At 34.5% G+C, this 20,645-nt stretch overlaps 2 protein-coding genes across 19 annotated transcripts in view; both read left to right on the top strand.

The window, feature by feature from the left end:
- The window catches only part of mthfd2l (methylenetetrahydrofolate dehydrogenase (NADP+ dependent) 2 like), an 85,160-nt gene that overhangs the window by 5,956 nt on the left and 58,559 nt on the right, over positions 1–20,645 (top strand). For 5 of the 18 annotated variants that reach the window (XM_073909144.1, XM_073909145.1, XM_073909143.1 and 2 more), the window contains 6 exons: positions 929–1,081; positions 1,360–1,467; positions 5,424–5,516; positions 7,559–7,684; positions 10,656–10,723; positions 14,437–14,548. In XM_073909144.1, coding sequence (XP_073765245.1) covers positions 929–1,081; positions 1,360–1,467; positions 5,424–5,516; positions 7,559–7,684; positions 10,656–10,723; positions 14,437–14,548 — 660 coding nt within the window. 18 annotated transcript variants of the gene reach the window in all.
- epgn (epithelial mitogen homolog (mouse)) lies at positions 14,569–20,614 on the top strand. The gene is made up of 5 exons (NM_001386684.1): positions 14,569–14,742; positions 14,859–14,969; positions 17,182–17,299; positions 19,717–19,869; positions 20,043–20,614. The coding sequence occupies exons 1-5, from the start codon at positions 14,733–14,735 to the stop codon at positions 20,095–20,097; spliced, it is 447 nt and encodes a 148-aa protein (NP_001373613.1). The 5' UTR covers positions 14,569–14,732; the 3' UTR covers positions 20,098–20,614.

Consider the following 20,645-nt stretch of genomic DNA (forward strand, 5'->3'; position numbering starts at 1 on the left):
GCCTAATTACCCTAACTTGCCTAGTTAACCTAATTAACCTAGTTAAGCCTTTAAATGTCACTTTAAGCTGTATAGAAGTGTCTTGAAAAAACATCTAGTCAAATACTATTTACTGTAATCATGGCAAAGATAAAAATAAATTCATTATTAGAGATGAGTTATTAAAACTATTATGTTTAGAAATGTGTTGAAAAAAATCTGCTCTCCGGTAACAGAAATTAGGGCAAAAAATAAACAGGGGGTCTAATAATTCAGGGGGTCAAATAATTCAGGGGGGCTAATAATTCTGACTTGCTGAAGGTCACTGGTTCGAGCCCGGCTAGTCAGTTGGCATTTCTGTGTGGAGTTTGCAAGTTCTCCCCATGTTGGTGTGAGTTTCCTCCAGGTGCTCTAGTTTCCCCCGCGGTATAGGTGAATATAGGGCATCTGCTGTGTAAACCATATGATGGATTAGTTGGTGGTTCATTCTGCTGTGGTGACCCCTGATTAATAACGAGACTATTGTCTCAATTATCACCTCATTATATCATCATTATCATGTATTACGATGCTGAAGGCAGCAGCAGATAGTTTACCTCAGGTCTCGAAAATAAAACAACTAGCGAACAGTTTGAAAAGGAAAGTCAATGCAAACCAACAGCATCAGTACTCAGCCCATGTCCTTTTAATGATGTTAAACTGGTTTAATATGTATTTATTAGATTTTAATCCTTAACATTCTGTTGGGAGTGCAGTGGCTGATATTTAAATTAATGTCTAGTATTTAATTGTTAGTGTTGTGTTGCATTATGTTTGATGAAGACTGTCATATTGCTTGTCGTTGGAATCTTGTTGCATTGGAACTTAAAATATGCATTCATGTTAATCACTTTAGCTGGTGTGTCTATGGTTCAGGTTTGTAAAAGTGACTTTATATTTTGAATGTCAGAGCACATCAATGAGAGAGCCATATGCAATGCTGTCGCCCCAGAAAAGGACGTCGATGGATTCCACATTGTAAACATCGGGAAACTCTGCTTGGACCAGAGGTGTATGATACCAGCTACAGCTGCGGCAGTGTGGGAAATCATCAGAAGAACAGGTATGGGACAACTTTCACATGTTCTTCGAAGGGTGAATACAGTTTCTCAGAGCTCTCGTATTGCGTCCCCAGCAGAGATTTGATTGGGTTGTCTATGATTACAACGGTCAGCAGCAGATGTAACAATGGTATCCAGTGTCAGTTTGTATTACTTAAAAGGTTTGAAAATATACTTCTGCAATTTTATCTGTCTTTTGATGATTTTTCCGTGCCATGGGCAATTTGTACAATTGAATTATTAATGTTTACTGAAATTTTATCTTTTTTTTTTTGTATAGGACTTGAAACTGTTGGAAAAAATGTGCTCGTTGTTGGACGCTCCAAGAATGTTGGGATGCCTATTGCAATGCTGCTGCATTCAGATAGAAAGCATGAACGATCTGGAGGTGTGATTATTGTCTATTTAACAGTTCTATTTTTTAAATTTCATAGATTATTATTATTATTATTATGAATAGTATTAAAGAGCCCATATTATACATGAAATAGGGTCATATCTTGGTTGTAAGGGTCTCCAACAACAGTCTAATATGCATGCAAGGTCAAAAAACACTTTTATGGTCTTATAATCTGCATTTATTTTTACCTAATTATCCCAGCGACTCCTGTATGAATCGTCCAGTGATTCATTTGTTCCCAAACCCCTCCTTAGCGCGAAGCTAATCTGCGCTGATTGGACCAATGACAGCCTGTTGCGATTGGTCGACTGCCTTCAGTCAGAGAGTGAAATGGCCAATAGCTAATCAGCAATATAAAAAGTAATCACAGTTCATACACGCTCGATAGTGTAGGCGTTGATTTTAGCTCCCACACACACACAAAAACACACACACCTCCGGATGACAATGCTCCCGCTTCCGCCCGCACCCGCCAGGTTTTAGCCTGAGAACCCGCTCCGTTTTCTGCCCGCCGCGCCCGATCCCGCTAGAGCGGGGGAGAACACAACCAAAAGTCACCCAGCTATACAGTCCAGACAGCCAAGATGTCTGTATAAACACACACACCGCACCAAGCACACAAAGCTCGCTCTCGCTCGCTCTCTCTCTCTCTCTCTCTCTCTCTCTCTCATACGCGCGCGCGTGCGCACTAACACACACACACACAAGCACCAAGCAGACTCTCTCTTTCTCATTCGCATAGCAATATCCGTGATATTGCTAGACAGCCCGCTCCCGTCCCAAATTAAACCCGTTACCGACCGCTCCCGCGATTTATTCGGAAATTTATTGCAGAACTCTACCACGGAGCTCCATAAACAAAGCAGCACGCGTCGCGTTTTTAACGTGACTTTGCACGCGATAAGAGAATATAGCCAGTTAACCGGATACAGTACAACCGGTTACAAGTAACAAATCACAAATACAAATACATTTGCAAGCTAGTGTCAACGAGGCAACAACTTTAACCGCACGTACTTACACTTGAGAAATGGAAACCCGTCCTGACGTCCATCAGTAAGTTACTCTTTACTGATCCTTCTTTTAACAAACGCAGATGAAGTATTCTTTGTAGCATGCAGTTTCCAGTAGTTTCCAACTGCTTGGTTATAATGCTGATGTTTCATCTTTGGGTAGAGACTCAATATAATATCCATCTGCAGTGTGACTTCAATCGACCGGCATGTTTGTGTGTGTGTTTGTGGGTGTGTGTGTGTGTGTGTGTGTGTGTCTGGGTTTCTGCGTCAGAGGGCGGGGCCTCAGGTTTGAAATCTTCCGGGTTTGCGCGTGCACGTGAATAACTTGTTTTCGTTCGTACGTCATGGCGAAACACCAAATGAATCGGTATCAAGGCGACTCGTTTGAAGCACTATGAGTCGACTCTTTTATAGATGAATCAACCGTTTTAAACACTGTATTCTTACAGATTTAAGCCTTAGCTGGATACTTCACTTCACTTAGAGCTGTGTTACACACTACATGGAGGGGAATTTTCAAAAACCCATAATATGGGCTCTTTAATAATAATAATAATATTAAAAATGGTTAAATGCAGTAGTAACAAGTTAAAGACATGGTAACATTTAAATGTATCTATATGTTTTTTTCATATTTACACACTGCTGAGAAATTATGGTTGATTTATAAGACAGTGGTCCTTGCACAGAATGTGAAAACCATGTGTGTTATTACACCCATAAATACATGAATTGAAAGGAAACTGCAAGAAAAACAAAAACTAAACAAAAGAAATAAACCTTGCAGTGACATTTTTGTAATGTTAGACTTTAAGACTAGTTATCAACAGTGTTTGGTTTGGAAGAACAAGGCTTTACTGCGAACAGATGATTATTTGAAAAACAAATGTATTCATTTAAATTTTTTTTTCATTGGAACATGTTTTCAAAAGGTCCATTTTCAGAATTCCAATCAATAAAGCAACAACCCAGTCACACTGTTTGTTGAAGGGGAGTGAGACGATTGTGAATTACAGATTCACAGAATAAACCTTGCATGTAGGCGCTGGTGATGCAAGCAGTTACATCAATACTATCAAAGATCAATGTTGACTGTTACCTGTTATCACCAACTCATTGTATAAATGGAAATCTACTGAAACCATTTTCATGCTTCTCTATGTAAAAATAAAATGTAAAAAAGGAGTATTTTTAATGTTTAAAATCCATTATAATGCACACTTATATGTTCAAACAAAAGAGATATTTTATGATTATTATTTGGCATAATATCAAATTATTAAAAGTGCTGAAATCTATTAATATATATGTATTTTACATCTGTGCAAATTATAAAATTATATATATCTTAAAAGTAAATCCTTTCTTTCTTTCTTTCTTTCTTTCTTTCTTTCTTTCTTTCTTTCTTTCTTTCTTTCTTTCTTTCTTTCTTTCTTTCTTTCTTTCTTTCTTTCTTTCTTTCTTTCTTTCTTAAGTTCTTGCGTCATCGCTGGCATTGGCATATCTCCAGAAACATGCTCAGGACTCAGAAAGTTTTTAATAAATTTTTATAAAAAATACATTTGTAATGCTTCTTGGAACAAAGGAAAGGAAGAGACCAGTTCTTTCCTCATTCTGGAAGTGTATAATTGTTAGGACAGGAAAACTTGTATTTAGATCCAAAGTTGCGATTAGGTTTGTGCAACGCAAGACATGCTTAAATTGAGTTGTGAAATCAATCATTTTAATAGTAGGTTTGCTCTAACATGTAAAAATTCCTTGTTCAATGATAGAAGCTGCCCTGATTTTGCTTACATTTTTTGGTGTGTGACTCATAGCCTTTCACAGTTATAAAAGTGAATTTGCGGTTACGTGAAGAAACATTTTAGGGAAATATGTATAATCTTGAGGTCCCGTGACAGCGGTGAGCTTCACATTATAATTAATGTTCCTGCCATTTTATTTACTACATCCGATGCTTGTGCAGAATGAGCCCTGTGATTAGACACATTTGACACCTTTTGCTTTATGTGCTGTTGCACATTCTTGGAATTTTTGCTGTTTAATTTCATCATCTAGCCGTTGGGCACGAACCACCCACCTTTAAATTTTTTTGGGAAAATATGTCTCAAATCAAGTGGCTTGAAATAAATGAGTCTATGGATGTAAAATCTGGATGTCGATTAGAGTTATTGATGTCTTATTTCTGAATAACATCTTTATTATGGAGCAAAAACTAAATTCTTTTTGCACTTAGATCTTCGAAACATAAAACAGACTGAGTACACAAAAGCTAATTTACAGTACATAAATTGCTACATCTAAAGTTTACTGAGTGCACTGGTAATTAGCTGATTAATACATGTATATTGACAATTCAGAGTTATGACTAGGCCCACACAGAATCTGGGCGCGCAGCATTCCGCAGATTTTCCGCAGACTTCCGCAGATTTCTGCAGATTTTTAGCCCATCATTAATTCTGTTTATTTGCTTGAGTAAATGTGTCTAAATCTATATTTATTGAGTTTTTTAATTAATTACAGTACTATTATTGACCTAATATGAAAATGTTTATCTGATTTATGCACAATGCAGTTTGTATAGTAGTATTTTTTGACTTTTACTGGATATATTATATGAGAGACTTGCTTTGTTTACCAAATAAAGTGCATCTAATTGGATTTGCAATTTAAACATTAAATAAAAGTTAAGAAAGTATTACTTTTTATTTTACATATTAAGGTTTTAGTTATGATACTTCTAAAATAATTCCGCAGATATCCACAGATTTTTACCAAAATTCTCAGCAGAAATAGCAAAAAACTTCCGCAGATTCCATCTGGCGCTGGTTATGACTTACATTATGTGATTGTATCAACATAAAGTCTGCTATACATTCACTGATTGTGTAAACTCATACATTTGACAATGTGTATTGTATTTCCCAGGTGATGCCACTGTTATAATGGCTCATAGATGCACTCCTTTACCACGGCTGAAAGAACTCGCCAGGCTGGCTGATATCGTGATTGCAGCTGCAGGTCAGGCATTTTGTTTTTCTCTATTATTACATGGCTCCCTAGAATACTTGATTCTGATTGGTCAGCAGTTGCATTTTAATAACTGCATTTCGCTAATGTTCACTTTCTAATAATGACTAACTGACTATATTCTTCCTTATTAAGATTTTGTTCATGAAACACATTTAAAACATATTATTTTTCCATAAGTTGACATGTAATTTGAGTTTGTCTAAAGTCTGCTTGAAATCCTAATTTTTGATGCTTATTTTTACTAACTTGATTCGCTATATTTTAAAATGAATAAGTAATCAGTGAAAGTTAATCTACTGTTTGTTTTGGTTATCTTCAATGAAAGTGTGCCTATTTGCTTATGCATTTGCAGTGGTGGTTTTACTGTTGACATCAACCTAAGGGCTGTCATAGCAATTGCATATTAACACCGTCTCTTACAGTTAGTTTGCTATAAGGGAATGATAGGCAAATGAAAGCCACACCTCCTACTCAATATTCTGTTTCAGTTGTTAAGTGAAGCTGCGGTCACACTGGGCTTTTCCTCCCATAGACTTCCATTCATACACACGCAAATGCGTTAGACCAGAAACGCAGGGCCATGCGTCAAGTTTCGCAGGTTGCTGCGGGGCAAAGTTTAAACTTGGTGAACTCTGACCTGCGAAATCGCATTACTTGATTATGGAGACCAATCGAGGATCAAAACATGACCTCTCTGGACAGAAATTTAAAACATGAAGCAGTCGCTCGCTTTTTTAAATGTCTAATAAGCTTGTTTAATCCCACCCCTTTTCGCAGCGCTGCATGACAAAATTTTGCAAGCTTAAATTCTAGTGTGACCGCAGCTTAAGAAAGGAGCGATTTAGGGCTGGTAATTAGGTAAATTGGTTAAATAATGATGTGATTTGAAACAGGTGATGTCAACAGGTGATTGTAATTATTATTTGGTACAAAAGCAGCATTCAAGAAAGTTCTCGTTCTTTAGAAGCATAGATGGGCCGTGGATTGCTAGTTTGCCAACAAATATGTGAGAAAATGATTGAAATGTTTAAAAACAATTTTCCACAAAGAAAGATAGGTACACATTTGGATATTTTATCTTTAACAGTCCATAACATATTAAAAGATTCAAGGAAGGAGTTTCAGTGCATAAAGGACAAGGGCACAATCCTTAGCTGAACTACCGTGATCTCCGATCTCTCAGACGACACTGCATCAGGAATCATCGTTCATCTATATGTGATATCACCACATGGGCTCAGGACTACATAGGCAAACCTTTGTCAAGTACAACAACATCCACAAATACCAGTGAAAATGTTCTCTGAAAAAAAATTCTGTGATGGCAATATTAATGCTAAAAAGTACAGAAATTTTGGAGCACAATATGTTGCCTTTTTTCCAGGGAACCCCCATGCATATTTCAACAAGATAATTCACCACATTCTGCACATGCACAGATACAGGTACTGCCTGCTGTCCCGATCTGTCTCCAGTAGAGGATGTGTGGCACGTTTTAAAGTGCAAAATGCGAGAACGAAGACCCCATACTGTTGCCCACCTTAAAACTTGTTTGCAGGAGCAATGGGACAAAATTACATCTGAAACACTTGATCACTTGGTGTATTTAGTTACTAAATGTCTTTTTAGTGTTGTGAAAAGGAATAGCAACATTACAAAGTGGTAAATGCTTTACTGTTCCAACTTTTTTTGAAATGTGTTGCAAGAGCCAAAATTGGAATACCTGTTTAATTTCAAACCCTTTTAAATCACGAGGAACACATTAAATAATGTTTGTTGGATTTTCTGCAATGAAATACAAGTCAAAGTAAATTTAAAAATGTTTTTCACACTGTCCCAACCTTTTCTGTTTTGGCTTTGCGAATCAAAATACTGAAATAAAAGTCTCAGCAACATTTGGTTATGCAGACTTTAAACATTATTCATGCTTACTTTAAATATGTTTGAATAAGAAAATAATAGTATTGTTTTCCTTCAAGAAAGTGTCTTTCTGAACAGCTGCTTGATGATTGTAATTAATTTGTCATCAGGTGTGCCTCACTTAATAACGGCAGATATGGTAAAAGAAGGAGCTGCAGTTATTGATGTCGGCATAAACCGCATGCAGGATCCAGTCACTGGTAAATCTCGTCTTGTCGGAGATGTGGATTTTGAAGGTAAACAAGACATGATTGCTTTATTGTTCTCATAGCATTTGAAGACATTTTTAAAATTGTGTAAATACTATTATTCATGTTTAGCATTTTTCCTTTTAAATATTTATTTTGTTTCCCTCAATTTTAACTTGAATTTTTCAGTTTTAGCTTAAGCTCTTGAGTTAAAGCTTACTAGCATGAACGTTTTCTTCTGGTTGAACAAAATGGGGAGCTTAAAGCTTTAAAAAGGATGCAAAACACCATGAAAATGGGCTGTAGAACTTGTGCACTATTTTACAAGTCAGCTGAAGCCACATAGCTTTGTGTTAGGCCAACAAACCATAATTTATGTCACCATTGAAATTGTTTAGACTTCTAGTATTGTTATTTCTATTACTAGGATAAAAGTATACAGTTTGGATATGGGATACCTAACCAGTTTGTGATGACCAATAACTGTTAAAATACATTTGTTAATGAATTATATTATTACAAAGTTCAAAGTCATGGGAAGTAGGAGGTGGGAGGTGTAAAAAGATGAATGTAACTTAAATCAACAAAATAAAAGTATGTGACAGCCCCTTATGGATGTCTTCCTCATAAACATAAATAAAACAGCAGTGTAAATATCTCAGGCTTGGTCCTCTTTTCATCTACCACTTTCGCAGCTCCTTCTTTTATTCTTTTGGAGTTCCTCTGTGTCACTCATTAACTTGTGCTCCACTGCCCTCATTCTCTCCCACGGCTTTTGGCCCTCGCACCACTCATCATAAATACCCCCATTGCCCCTAGTTAGACCCTTGAGAATCCTCCTACAGCCATTGCAGTAGTCTGGAGACTCGACATCTATGGACTCTTTCAGTTTCTTGAGTCTTGTCTGCCTCTGTTCAATTTGGTGTTTCTGCTTCTAGCTATATTTGATAGACAGCAGAAGGTCATGGCATTCTGTCCATGACAGTGACCTCTCTGTACCTTTCTAGACTGCAGTTGCCCCTTCATGACCTAGCAGACAGATCTTTGAATTGTTCCTCCTTCCCGCGGAGCTAATGAAACTGAAAATGAAGGAGAAACCAGGAAATTATGAATCTAAACAATAATTCATTGAAATTAACAAAATATTAAAGAGGTTTTGTTAAACATTTCTGTAATAAAATATTTTTTTGGTTCTTAATTTATCCCCAGGATAATATTGATTTATCCCACAGAATTGTGCAATTGTCCAGTGAATTTAGGTTAAGAACTGATTAATTCCATTTTATAAATGTGATCCAGGACAACAAAAATAAGTGTCAGGTTTTTTTTTAACATTAATTAACATTTATGCATCACATGTTTGTTAGGATAAGACAATATTTGGCTGACTCAATATTTTTGACCCAAGATCTTTTGACAACAATTTGACATTCTGGAATCTGAGTGTTCAAAAAAATCTAAATAAAGATAATATCACCTTTAAAGGTGTCCTAATGAAGTTATTAGCAATGTACAGGTATGGTCCTAATCAAAAATGAGTTTTGATATATACTCACTGGACTTTTTATCAGATACACCTGTCAAACTGCCTGTTAAAGCAAATTTCAAGGCATTTGTAGACATGATCAAGACAATCTGCTGCAATTCATACTTATCATCAGAATGAGGGAAAAGGTGATTTAATATGCCAGACAGGCTGGTCTGAGTATTCCGAAACTGCTGATCTACTGAGATTTTCACACACAACCATCTCTAAGGTTTACAGAGAATGGTCCAAAAAAGATAAAATATCCAGTGAACGGCAGTTCTGTGGGCACAAATGCCTTGTTGATGTCAGAGGAGAATCGCCACACTGGTTCGAGCTGGTAGAAAGGCAACAGTAACTCAAATAACCTCAACTGAGGTATGCAGAAGAGCATCTCTGAACGCACAACACTTTCAACCTTGAGGCGGATGGGCTACAGCAGCAGAAGACCACACCAGGTGCCACTCCTGTCAGCTAAGAACAGCAAACTGAGGCACACTTTGGGCTCATTAATACCAACTGAGCATCGTGTCAGCGCCACAGTGTACCCATCCTCTGATGCCTTCTTCTAGCAGGAGAACGCGCCATGTCATAAAGCGAGAATCATCTCAGACTGGTTTCTTGAACATGACATTGAGTTCACTGTACTCAAATGGCCTTCACAGTCACCAGACCTCAATCCAATATAGCACCTTTGAAATGTGGTAGAACGAGAGATTTGGATCATGGATGTGCAACCGACAAATCCGCAGCAACTGTGTGATGCTGTCATGTCAATATATGCTGTCATGACCAAAATATAGAGTTATATATATATATACACATACATACATACATACATACATACATACATACATACATACATACATACATATATATATATATATATATATATATATATATATATATATATATATATATATATATATATATATATATATATATATATATATATATACACACACACACAGTTTACAAAATACCTTTATTACTTCACAGATTTTTTTTGCGTAAAAAAAGAAAAATCTATCATTTTCATTCATACCTTGTTTGAACATTGTTTTTTGGTCCAGGGTCACAAATTATAATTTAAAATAAATTTTGTGAACAATCACATATCTGATCTGAGTTAAAATGTTGTCAAGATTTTGAGTAAAAGATGATTTGTGATTTGGTTTGTTCCTCACACAAGGCTGTCTTCAGAAGAGGGAGAGAGAAAGACACAATGTACTTAAAATAAATGAATGTCATTAATTTTTGAATGATTTATACATTTAAAATGAAATGTAATTCTGCACGTGCGTCAGTCAATCTATCTGATAATCATTTCTCAATCACTGTAGGCTCTTGTATAGAGCTTGTTGTGCATTCCTTGGCTACAGTAACCAGATGTCACTTAGCAACAAGATTGATGGTTTATTCTCTCAGAAGTATAAAATAAATACTTGGCTTAAGGAGAGTGTTATTTAAGACATGTTTTTTGTCTCTGCTCAGCTGTGAAGGAGAAAGCTGGATTCATCACTCCCGTGCCTGGAGGAGTCGGACCAATGACCATCGCCATGGTAATGAAAAACACAGTCACTGCTGCCAAAAATGCCCCAACATACTGAAGCACAAAACCTGCTATTAAACTGGAAAAGATGCAAGCACTTGACGAAGTCTGGATACTTTAATTGGGATTATTTGTTCGTTTCCTGATTATAAATGCAAGCCTCTGCAAGCTTCCCCTACAACTTCCTTTCCCTGCCCATCAGCAAGCTGTAACAGGCTCTCTACCTTTTGTTGGCATGGCCACCATGCACATCCATGACAGGAATTACACCCTAATTCTTTCCTAACTTTTTCTTACTAGTTCTCTCCTTAAAAATTAGATTGATTCTAAGAAGTTGCTGCATATTGAACAGTGTTAGGTTAAGAAAATAAGGTGGGTCTTGCTGTATAAGGGTAGTGTTTCCTTCCTTACAATGCCTCATTGAAGTCGGAAGTCTTGCATCATTTTTTACTGGAGAGTTTCGGTGGGACTTGACAGGTGGCTTCATGGCAGAGTAATAGCTGGTTCTCAGGTGTCTGACAAAAGAATCTGTGGACACTAATGCAAAATATTAAAGGACATTATGCTTTTCTCAGGAATTATTTTGATCCTCTGGTGCTGCTCATATGTTATTTTTTTTAATTGAATATTGTTATTATTATTTCATTTAAATGAATGTACTGTAATTTTATTCAGCTATGTTTTTTGTATGTGTATTTAAATTATAGTTATGTCATATTTTTCAACTATAAATCTGATATGAAAAGGGTGTTTTCAGAATCTGCCTAACATCGAAACTGCAAGAGAATCAAAAGAAAAGAAAAATGTTAAAGGGGTAGTTCACCCACCCACTCACTCAGAAAAAAATATTACTCACTATTTATTCACCCTCAAGTTGTTCCAAAGCTTTATAAGTTTATAAGTTTCTTTATTCTATTGAACATTCAAACCTGAAAACCTGTTACCATTGACCTCAATACGAAACCAATACGATGGAAGTCAATGGTTCCCAGCTTTCTTGTATTCAAAAGAAGAGAGGAAGTCAAACAGGTTTGGAACAATTGAAGGGTGAGAAAATAATGACTTTTAATGTTGGTTGAATTATCCCCTTGTTTCAAATAGACTTTCAGCAAGATTTTTTTTTGTGTAGTGCTAAACATTTCCATGTGTTAAAATTATTTTTACGTTTTAAGTTCTCGCCAAGGATTGTTTAGGCGAGTGCCGAAAATTTTACCAAGCTGCTTTTCCACTATCGTGCCATGTGAGGAACAATTAGGTATGGCTCCAGTTGTTTCCTTGTGAGCCTTGAACGGTGTGGCACAATTACAAACCGCTCTCGGCTCGGAATTCTAGGCATGGTAAGACAACTGTGCTGAAACACGCTTGGCTGGTAGAGCGCATGATGTCGCCACTCTTTTGCCCGACTGCCTGTTTCTCCCTACCGCACTATTTATTTATTTGTTTGTGTGTTTGGTATTGGTATTAAATGAAGTAAATATCAGAAGACAGAAGTCTTTAACACTGAAATATTCGATCATCATCCATATCATTTGTTTACATTACACAAGGCAACATCCGACGCATTTGTATTACATTCCATAGAGTTCCATTATCTGCACGAGAGTGTAAGTGTAAGTGCTTCTGCGTTGACTGAGCCAATTTGACATGAAATGGAAAGGTTAAGCTAACAGATCTCTTCGGCCCAATAGTGGAAAAGCAAAACAAAAATGTTACATTTTTGCACCAGAGTTTTAAAAGTTTAAATTCTTTACAACAAAATGGCAAAAAACACAACAATGCTGCTGTATTTAATATTTATTTACTATTTATTTTATTTATTATTTTATCTACTATGTAACCACATCAATGCTTATTATGCAGATATGTGTATATACACACTAACTGTTTTTTGTGTATATGTGTATGTATAGTTATTTTTATTGCCTCGAAGCACAAAGTTTTGTTTATCTGTGTGATTTATGGTCTTCATCAAACACTTTTATTTGCATTTTTGGGTCCTTTATATCCAAACTTCCAATAATTACAATAAAAAACATTAAGGTTAAAATACTTGATTCTTTTTTTTTTTTTTTTTTTTTTTACAAATTTCATAAAGTGAATATTTATTTACCCTGAAACAGACTGTGAAAGAAACATCTTTAAAAACAAAACGAAAACAAAAACTTCCAAGCACAGGTTTTTATACAGTTTTATGAATGAGGAACAGATCAGTAATGTAAGTCATTGTTCAATGAATACCATCTCCTTTATATATCTCGAAGCTCATGAATGGCAATAAAAAAATCCATGATGTTTGGATCATTGATTTCAGAGCCGATGTAACACATCTTAAAGTGTAAATGTCTGCAAATTCAAATTTCAGAGATCAAATTGAACACTTTTTTTTAGTAGTTTTTTTGGCCACTGATCCCTTTTGTTGTGTGAAAAAGATCAGCTCGGACATTTCATATTCGGATATTCGGAATTTTCATTTTCGGAGGCTCGGCTATAACATAATCTATTCCTTTTATAGCTTTTGTTTTCTTGCAGTATCACATAAAAGAATATTTGAAATAGATTTGATTCTTATCATAGTTAAATGGTTTTAAATTTTAGTTGTGTACAATGAGAAGCTTTACTCATTGAAAGTTTACTCACTCTCATGTCCAAACCTGTTTGACTTTCATCTCCAACATAAAAGACGAGATTTTGTCAAATGCCTGTCTTTTTTTTGTTTTGATTTGACATCTTTTTGTCCAGATAGTGGAAGCCAGTAAACAAAACGGTTTTGCCACCTGCATGGTTGAAAATATCTTTTTACATGTTCCACAGAAAATGATGATGTCTAGAGCAACATAAGGGGGAGTAAATGATGAAAAAAATTTCATCTCTTGGGTCCAAAATGTAAACAATATAAAAAATAAAGGTTATTGATGATGTATTTAACGTTACAATGATGGATAAAGCTTCTTCTCATTGTGGATTTATTAATTTTATTTATTTATTTATTTTTAAAATTTTATTTAGTTTAGTTTTATGGTAACACTTTACAATAAGGTTCATTAGTTAATGCATTTACTAACATGAACTAATCATGAACAACACATGTACAGCATTTATTCATCATAATTGAACATTTACTAATGCATTATTAACATCCAAGTCCATGCTTGTTAACATTAGTTAATGCACCATGAGTTAACATGAACTAACAATGAACTACTGTATTTTCATTCGTTAACTAACATGAACAAATACCGTAGTAAATGTACTGTTCATTGTTAATTCATGTTAGTAATTGCATTAATTAACATTAACTAATGAACCCTATTGTAAAGTGTGACCAGTTTTATTTTATTTAGAATTATTATTATTTGAATTGATTTATTATTGTGTTTATTTTGTTTACTTTTTTGATTAATTTCCATGATTATTTAATTTATTCACTCACTTTTTTTTTTTATTTGTTGTTTTTTGTTTATTTATACATGCATTCATTCATACATACATGCCTACATGCTTACATCACCTATCCATCACTAACCACTAAATGGGATGTCAGATTCCCAGTTTCGGTCTAATGTTACGTAGACAACAGAAACAGGGTTTTTTGGTAACATTTTGGGCCTTTTGTTATGTGACAGGACATGAGCATTAAAACAAATGTAAACATTAAGACAAATGTAATCATGAAAAATAATTCTTTTTTATGTTAAACTGAGTCTTAAGAGTCTACTTTTGCAGCTACAGGCAAATACTTTGGTCACTGAAGAAAAGAAAATCGTGGAGTGGGCAGAAACACGTCTGTGCTTGTTACTTGCGTCTGGATCAGGAAGTGATGCGGGACATTATACAGGTATGGCTAAAAAAGACTGGATTCATTGGAGTTCCTGTTAAAAATGATTGGCCACAATTGGTGACGCACAAAGGTGTACAGAAGGACAGTATAAATTGTGAGGAGAAAAGCACTTTCTTCAGGAGAGCAGCAGAGTTTTAAGGAAGAATCTCAAGTCGAAACCCAACTGTTTTTGTGGCACAACATGACACAGGGTGAGTCAGAATGATTTTCATAACATGAGAAGCTAATAACTGCTTAGTTTTTTTTTTTTATTTAAGAGATTGAAAATATGTGTAGTAACTTGAATGTGGTTTTAATACTCCATCAGTACTGGGTTTGATGCTGGTGCTCTTCCTCTTCTCTGGACTTGGAGAAGCTCAGGAGAAATCAGAGGATGTGCTTCTGAACAACACAACAGAAAACCTGCTTTATAGTCATGGTAAGCAAACACACACACACAGACACCTTACAATTCCATTCAGTAAAGCAGTACAGTGCACAGTTTAACAAGTGCTATATTTTTTGTTTATGAAAAAGTTAGCAAAGATGAAAAAAAATTGCTGCAATAAATGAAATATTCATTGTTTGATCATGCAAAAAAAGTGCATTAACTTACATAATTGAGCCTTATTGTAAAGTGTTACCATTGTATCATATCATGCATCCTTTTTTATGATAGCTATCAAATACAGTATTTGATATGGACTCTAACACAGTATGTACACCCACATGAAAAAAATTACTAGAATAATGTATTTAAACACTGTAGTGTTTTTGAACTAAGTACTTAAATTTGTCTCTTTTGATAATACTATAGTTGCTATGGTAACACAACAACTGTAGATATATAAGCAAATGACCTAATGATGTAGTGATTGTATAACTGTAGGATATATTCATCTACAATACAACACATTGTACAAATCTAAAGCATGTCACTGTATTAATTGCTGTTTATTATAGTTTATTATAGTTGATACTGAAGTAGGTTGTAGCATTCATTACCAAAGAGTTATGAATTCAATAATATAGATAGTATAGATCATTTAACTATAATCTGTTTTAAAAACATAAATTGCTATATTTAGTATTTCTTCATGGGGGTAGCTATGAAAAAAAAAAATTAAGAGACCACTTGAAGACCACAATGATAATTTGAAATGGCTTTGAGTAATTCTAAAAGTGTACTTCTGTAAAGGTCTGATGGCATTTCTTTCAAATTGGAAATAAAAATATTGTAATTTAGTGCATTTTTCACATCTGGTTGTCAATAATTTAGAATCATAGTTGTTTCACCAAATATTGTGTTATGTAAAAATAAAGATACATGTCTGAGAATATGGCATCTTTAGCTCAAATTTTGCATCAACAAAGCTCTAAATTGCAGTCCTTTAGCTCAAAAATCTTTTAAATTGCAGCTTGTTTTGTTTTCAATCTTAGTAGTTTACAGAAAAAAACAACAATTGCTACTGCAAATCATAAATCTAGAGAAACTGAGAATTTTAAAGAACAGTCCATATGAAGAGTTCAGATGCAAAACACCTCCAACTTAAAGGATTTTATTTGACTTTAATATGATTTTTAGATCTATTATTATTATTTTATGTGTTTTTAATTATTTTTAATTATTATATTTTTTTCTTGATGTCTGTAAAGTGCGTAAAGATGCAACTTTTAAAGGTGCAATATAAAAAGAAAGTTTATTAATTGTTATTATTATTATAAAAGGAGCATTTTCTCAGGCTATTGTGTATATGTTCAGTAATTTCAGTTTTATGCCAGTGAATAGGTTCTTTTTCTTCCCTTTCAAGTAAAATAACTGAACATAACCTAAGAGGCTGAGAAGAAAAAAATACTCATTTTAGAAGATAAATTAAGATGGCACTGAGATATATTTATTAAAAACTCCTATGATGTGTTTATTTATTTTTTAAGTGTTAAACCTTTCCTAAGTGATGTTTAACAATGAAAATAAATTTTTACAGTATTGTTTTTTTTTTTCCGGAGAGTCTTATTTCTTTATGTGTGGATGGAATAAAAGCAGTTTTTACATTCAAAAAAAGTCATCAGCGTCAATACTATTAGCTCCCATTAGATTTTTTTTTTATTGGCTACAGAACAAACCACTTACAAACTAATTACTTGCCTATTTAACCTAAATTGTCTACTTAACCTAGATACTTTTTAATTTATTTAATGCTTTAAATTGTGCTTTATCACTAATTGCAGGTGTCTTGCAAAATAACTAGTAAAGTATAAAGTACTGTCATCATGGCAAAGACAAAAGAAATGAGTTATTCAAACTATTATGTTCAAAATTAGTTGGAAAAAATTCTCCCTATTAAGCAGCACTTGGGAAATATAAATAAAATACATAAAGATTAAAAACTACATAAGAATTTAAACTTCAAAATATTAAACCCTTGTTTTAAAAAAAGTGTCTAAAAATGTGTCATTTAATCTGTATCCACATTTTTGTAGTTTTTAAAAGGAGCAAACATGTAATTTAGATTTTGTTTTTCCCCCCATGTGCATGGTGTTAAGAATGCAGGCTCTTTGGCGTGTGGACACAAGTCTGAATACCTTTCAGTTAAGCTCAGTCCTTCATGCGTATGCTGTCAAACTCTAACTATGTGTTTGTCTATCAATAGAAATTGAAGAGGAACCTCTTGTGCTGGCTGCTCAGAGGCCTTGCGGTTCAGAACATGAAGGATTCTGTGTCAATGGTGTGTGTTCGTTTTCTACTGAACTGGACACCCCCATCTGCAGGTGAGAACGGACACCAAAAAAGCCCAGTTTGATCTTCATGACCTCCTGATTATCTTGTTCATGTTTGTTTGATTAGCAAACTAGGAAATCATGAAGCTTAGGTTGTGGCTTCAATGTGTATAAAGCCTTCTGGATATTTGCAAAATAGGACGATCCCTAGGATGCTCCACCCAAGTTTCTAGTTTCAGTTGACATGAATTTACAATGTTAAAAAAGGGTCACACTTTTTTTTGATGATCCGTTTGTTGAATTTAAGCTACATTGCATCTAAATACTGTATCAACTAATTCTCATTAGATTATTAGTAGACCTAGGTTGGGGTTAGGTTTGGGGTTAGTGTAAGTTGACATTTTGTACTTGACTTTGACTTTGTACTTGCAAAATTTCTTATAGTCAGTTAAATGTCTGTTGAAGGAGCATCAACAGATATTAAACAGACAGTCTACTAATACTCAAATGGACCATCAAAATAAAGTTAACAAAAAACGTACAAAAATGCTACTGCAAATACATTTTACAATGCTACAGATATACCACTTAAAATGACACATTCAGTTTACTAGCAACAGGTACTGTAAAATACTACAGCAGTTGATTTTATTTTAGCCAGTTTATAAAAAATTAATAACACTAAGTCTAGAGATCATGGATTACTTTCACTAAGCATGTACACACACACACACACACACAAACACACACACACACACACACACACACACACACACACACACACACACACACACACACACACACACACACACACACACACACATTTCCCTAAAATTGTTGTCATGAACAAATCTTGATTCGGCAAAAAAAAGTTTTTGTGTTAAAATGTATTCAAAATGTATGATAAACCAAAGGCCAGAACAAATGTAAGAACTAAAACCATGCATATGAAATAAAAGTGCCCTAAGTGGCCTTGTTAATGCATGATCGATGTTTATTTTTAACAATATTAATTATGTATAATATATAATTTATATAAGGTTTTCTTTAATATGCAGTATATTATACAATACATTACATCACAGTGGAAGAGTATGAAAATATTTAGTTAAATAAATGTTCGGCCATCATTTGATATGCTCACGCAATTTTCTTTTTAGGTTTTCTAAACATCTGCTCATGTTTCTGTATAGGTAGCAAACATTAATTAATTAATTAATTCATTAATTCATTTTCTTTTCGGCTTAGTCCCTTTATTAAACTGGGATCACCACAGCGTAATGAAGCGCCAACTTATCCAGCATATGTCTTACGCAGCGGATGCCCTTCTAGCTGCAACATCACTGAGAAACACCCGTACACTCTCATTCACACACATAAACTACGGATAATTTAGCCTACACAATTCACCACGTCTTTGGACTTGTGGTGGAAACCAGAGGAAACCCACGCGAACATGCCAACTCCACACAGAAATGCCAACTAGTCCAGCTGAGGCTTGAACCAGACACCTTCTTGCCTTGAGGCAATCATGCTACCCACTGCGCCACCGTGACGCACTAATTAGCAAACATGTCCTGGTTTTTCTTTTTTTATTTCTCTACGATGTCAAATATATATATGATTTATAAATCATGCCACCATACGTTTATAATTAATATTAACTTATTAAACGAAGTTAATCATGTTTTAACTTATGAGTTATAAGTTAACATTACGAGTTAAGCAAGCTTTAGGGTATATGCCTTGGTATGCAGAAGGACTTTTAATTTTGCAGTAACCTGGTTCAATTGCTTCCAGTGAACTGTATGCAGTTACAAAATCTGCTCATTTATGGTCTGTTTCCTTTAAAAATCAATGATCTCGACTGTCTGATTGATATGTAATATAAAGTGAGTCTCAGATTGACATTTTCTTTGCAAACTCATCAGTATGTTTGAACTTAATATTTCAAGTTGTCCGGTTGTTATAAATGCAGAAATTTATAAAAATCTTCAAGCAAAAAGTCAATGAACATGAGAGGGGAAAAAAGTACACTGTAAAAAAAAAAGTTCCACTTTCACTGCTGAAAGTCCAAACACTGAAGAGCAAATCAATCGATGTGCAGCTCCACAAGTCCCAAACAAAGCCAGTGGTGAGGAGCAAAACTTCACCAATTGACAAAAGTAAAGGAAAAAAAAAACCTCGAGAGAAACCAGGCTCAGTTGGGCACAACCATTTCAGGTTACAGATTTATTAAATGCACACTTGGCATTTCTTGTGATATCTTGAGGGCAGCATTTCTTAGATTTTTCTTTATTTTTTATTAGACATGCTCCTGTGCTAACAAAACATGCAATTATTACTGAACGAAGCCCAACAATTCCAGTCTACAAGCTATGTACTGTACTGTATGTCATTATCTGTAATGGTTGAACATCTACATTTGAAGACCATCCTGACAAAACGTTTTCCACTTGTATCCTCAGATGTAATGAAAAGTACAGTGGCGTGCGCTGTGAACACATCATCATGGACACGAGAAGTTTGTCTAGTCCTGAAGAAGTCATCGGAATCAGCTGTGGTGTAGTTTTGTTTTTAGGAATGCTCACTGTACTTCTCTTCTTTTGCTTAAAGAAAAGGTAAAACCCAGACGTTGAGTTACAAATGCTTTATTTATTGATTATTTATATGTTTTGTGCATTGTTTTTCAATTATTTACTCTTTAAAAATCTTTCAATTCAATTTAGTGCAATGGTTATGAAAGTATTCATTGTATTGATAACTGAATATTTTCTGGTTTATGTTTCAACAGGTGTCAGAAGTCACCACCACCCTACAAGAACTGTGGCTCTGAGCATTCGGTTTAAATTATTTCATTAAACATAAAGCTATTAAATAAAGTACTTACACGATCAAGACGACTCCACAAGTGAGACGTATCGCCCTCTAGAGGACAGGTCGAGAATTACAAAGCCACTGTTTGTGCCTCTATATTTTCCCACACATTCATGTAAAAATTTATCAACCACAGTAGATTGTACATTACTTTTACATCAATTAAACCTGTTGTTCTGCTTTTAGTGGTGAATATACTAAACATTGAGACTGTAAAGTTTTAACACACACACATTGTTCATACCTTGTATTATTTTAAATGGTTTTGAACTATTATTCAGATTTATTTTTATCCATAATTAAATGCCATCTGCTGCCTGTTTAATGAATGTATTGTGTAAGTTAACAGATATTTATTGTTTAGCTGTAATTATATTATAATTCTATATATAATATGTAAGCTGTGCTATAATGTATTTCTATCTGATATTTATTTATTGGCAGATTTGTATAAAAGTTAAATAAAAATTCATTTGAATAATGAGAAAACAGTGTAGATGATTTTGTTTGAAATTCACTG

Source organism: Danio rerio, chromosome 8, assembly GCF_049306965.1.
Source record: "Danio rerio strain Tuebingen ecotype United States chromosome 8, GRCz12tu, whole genome shotgun sequence".
NCBI classification, from domain to species: domain Eukaryota; kingdom Metazoa; phylum Chordata; class Actinopteri; order Cypriniformes; family Danionidae; genus Danio; species Danio rerio.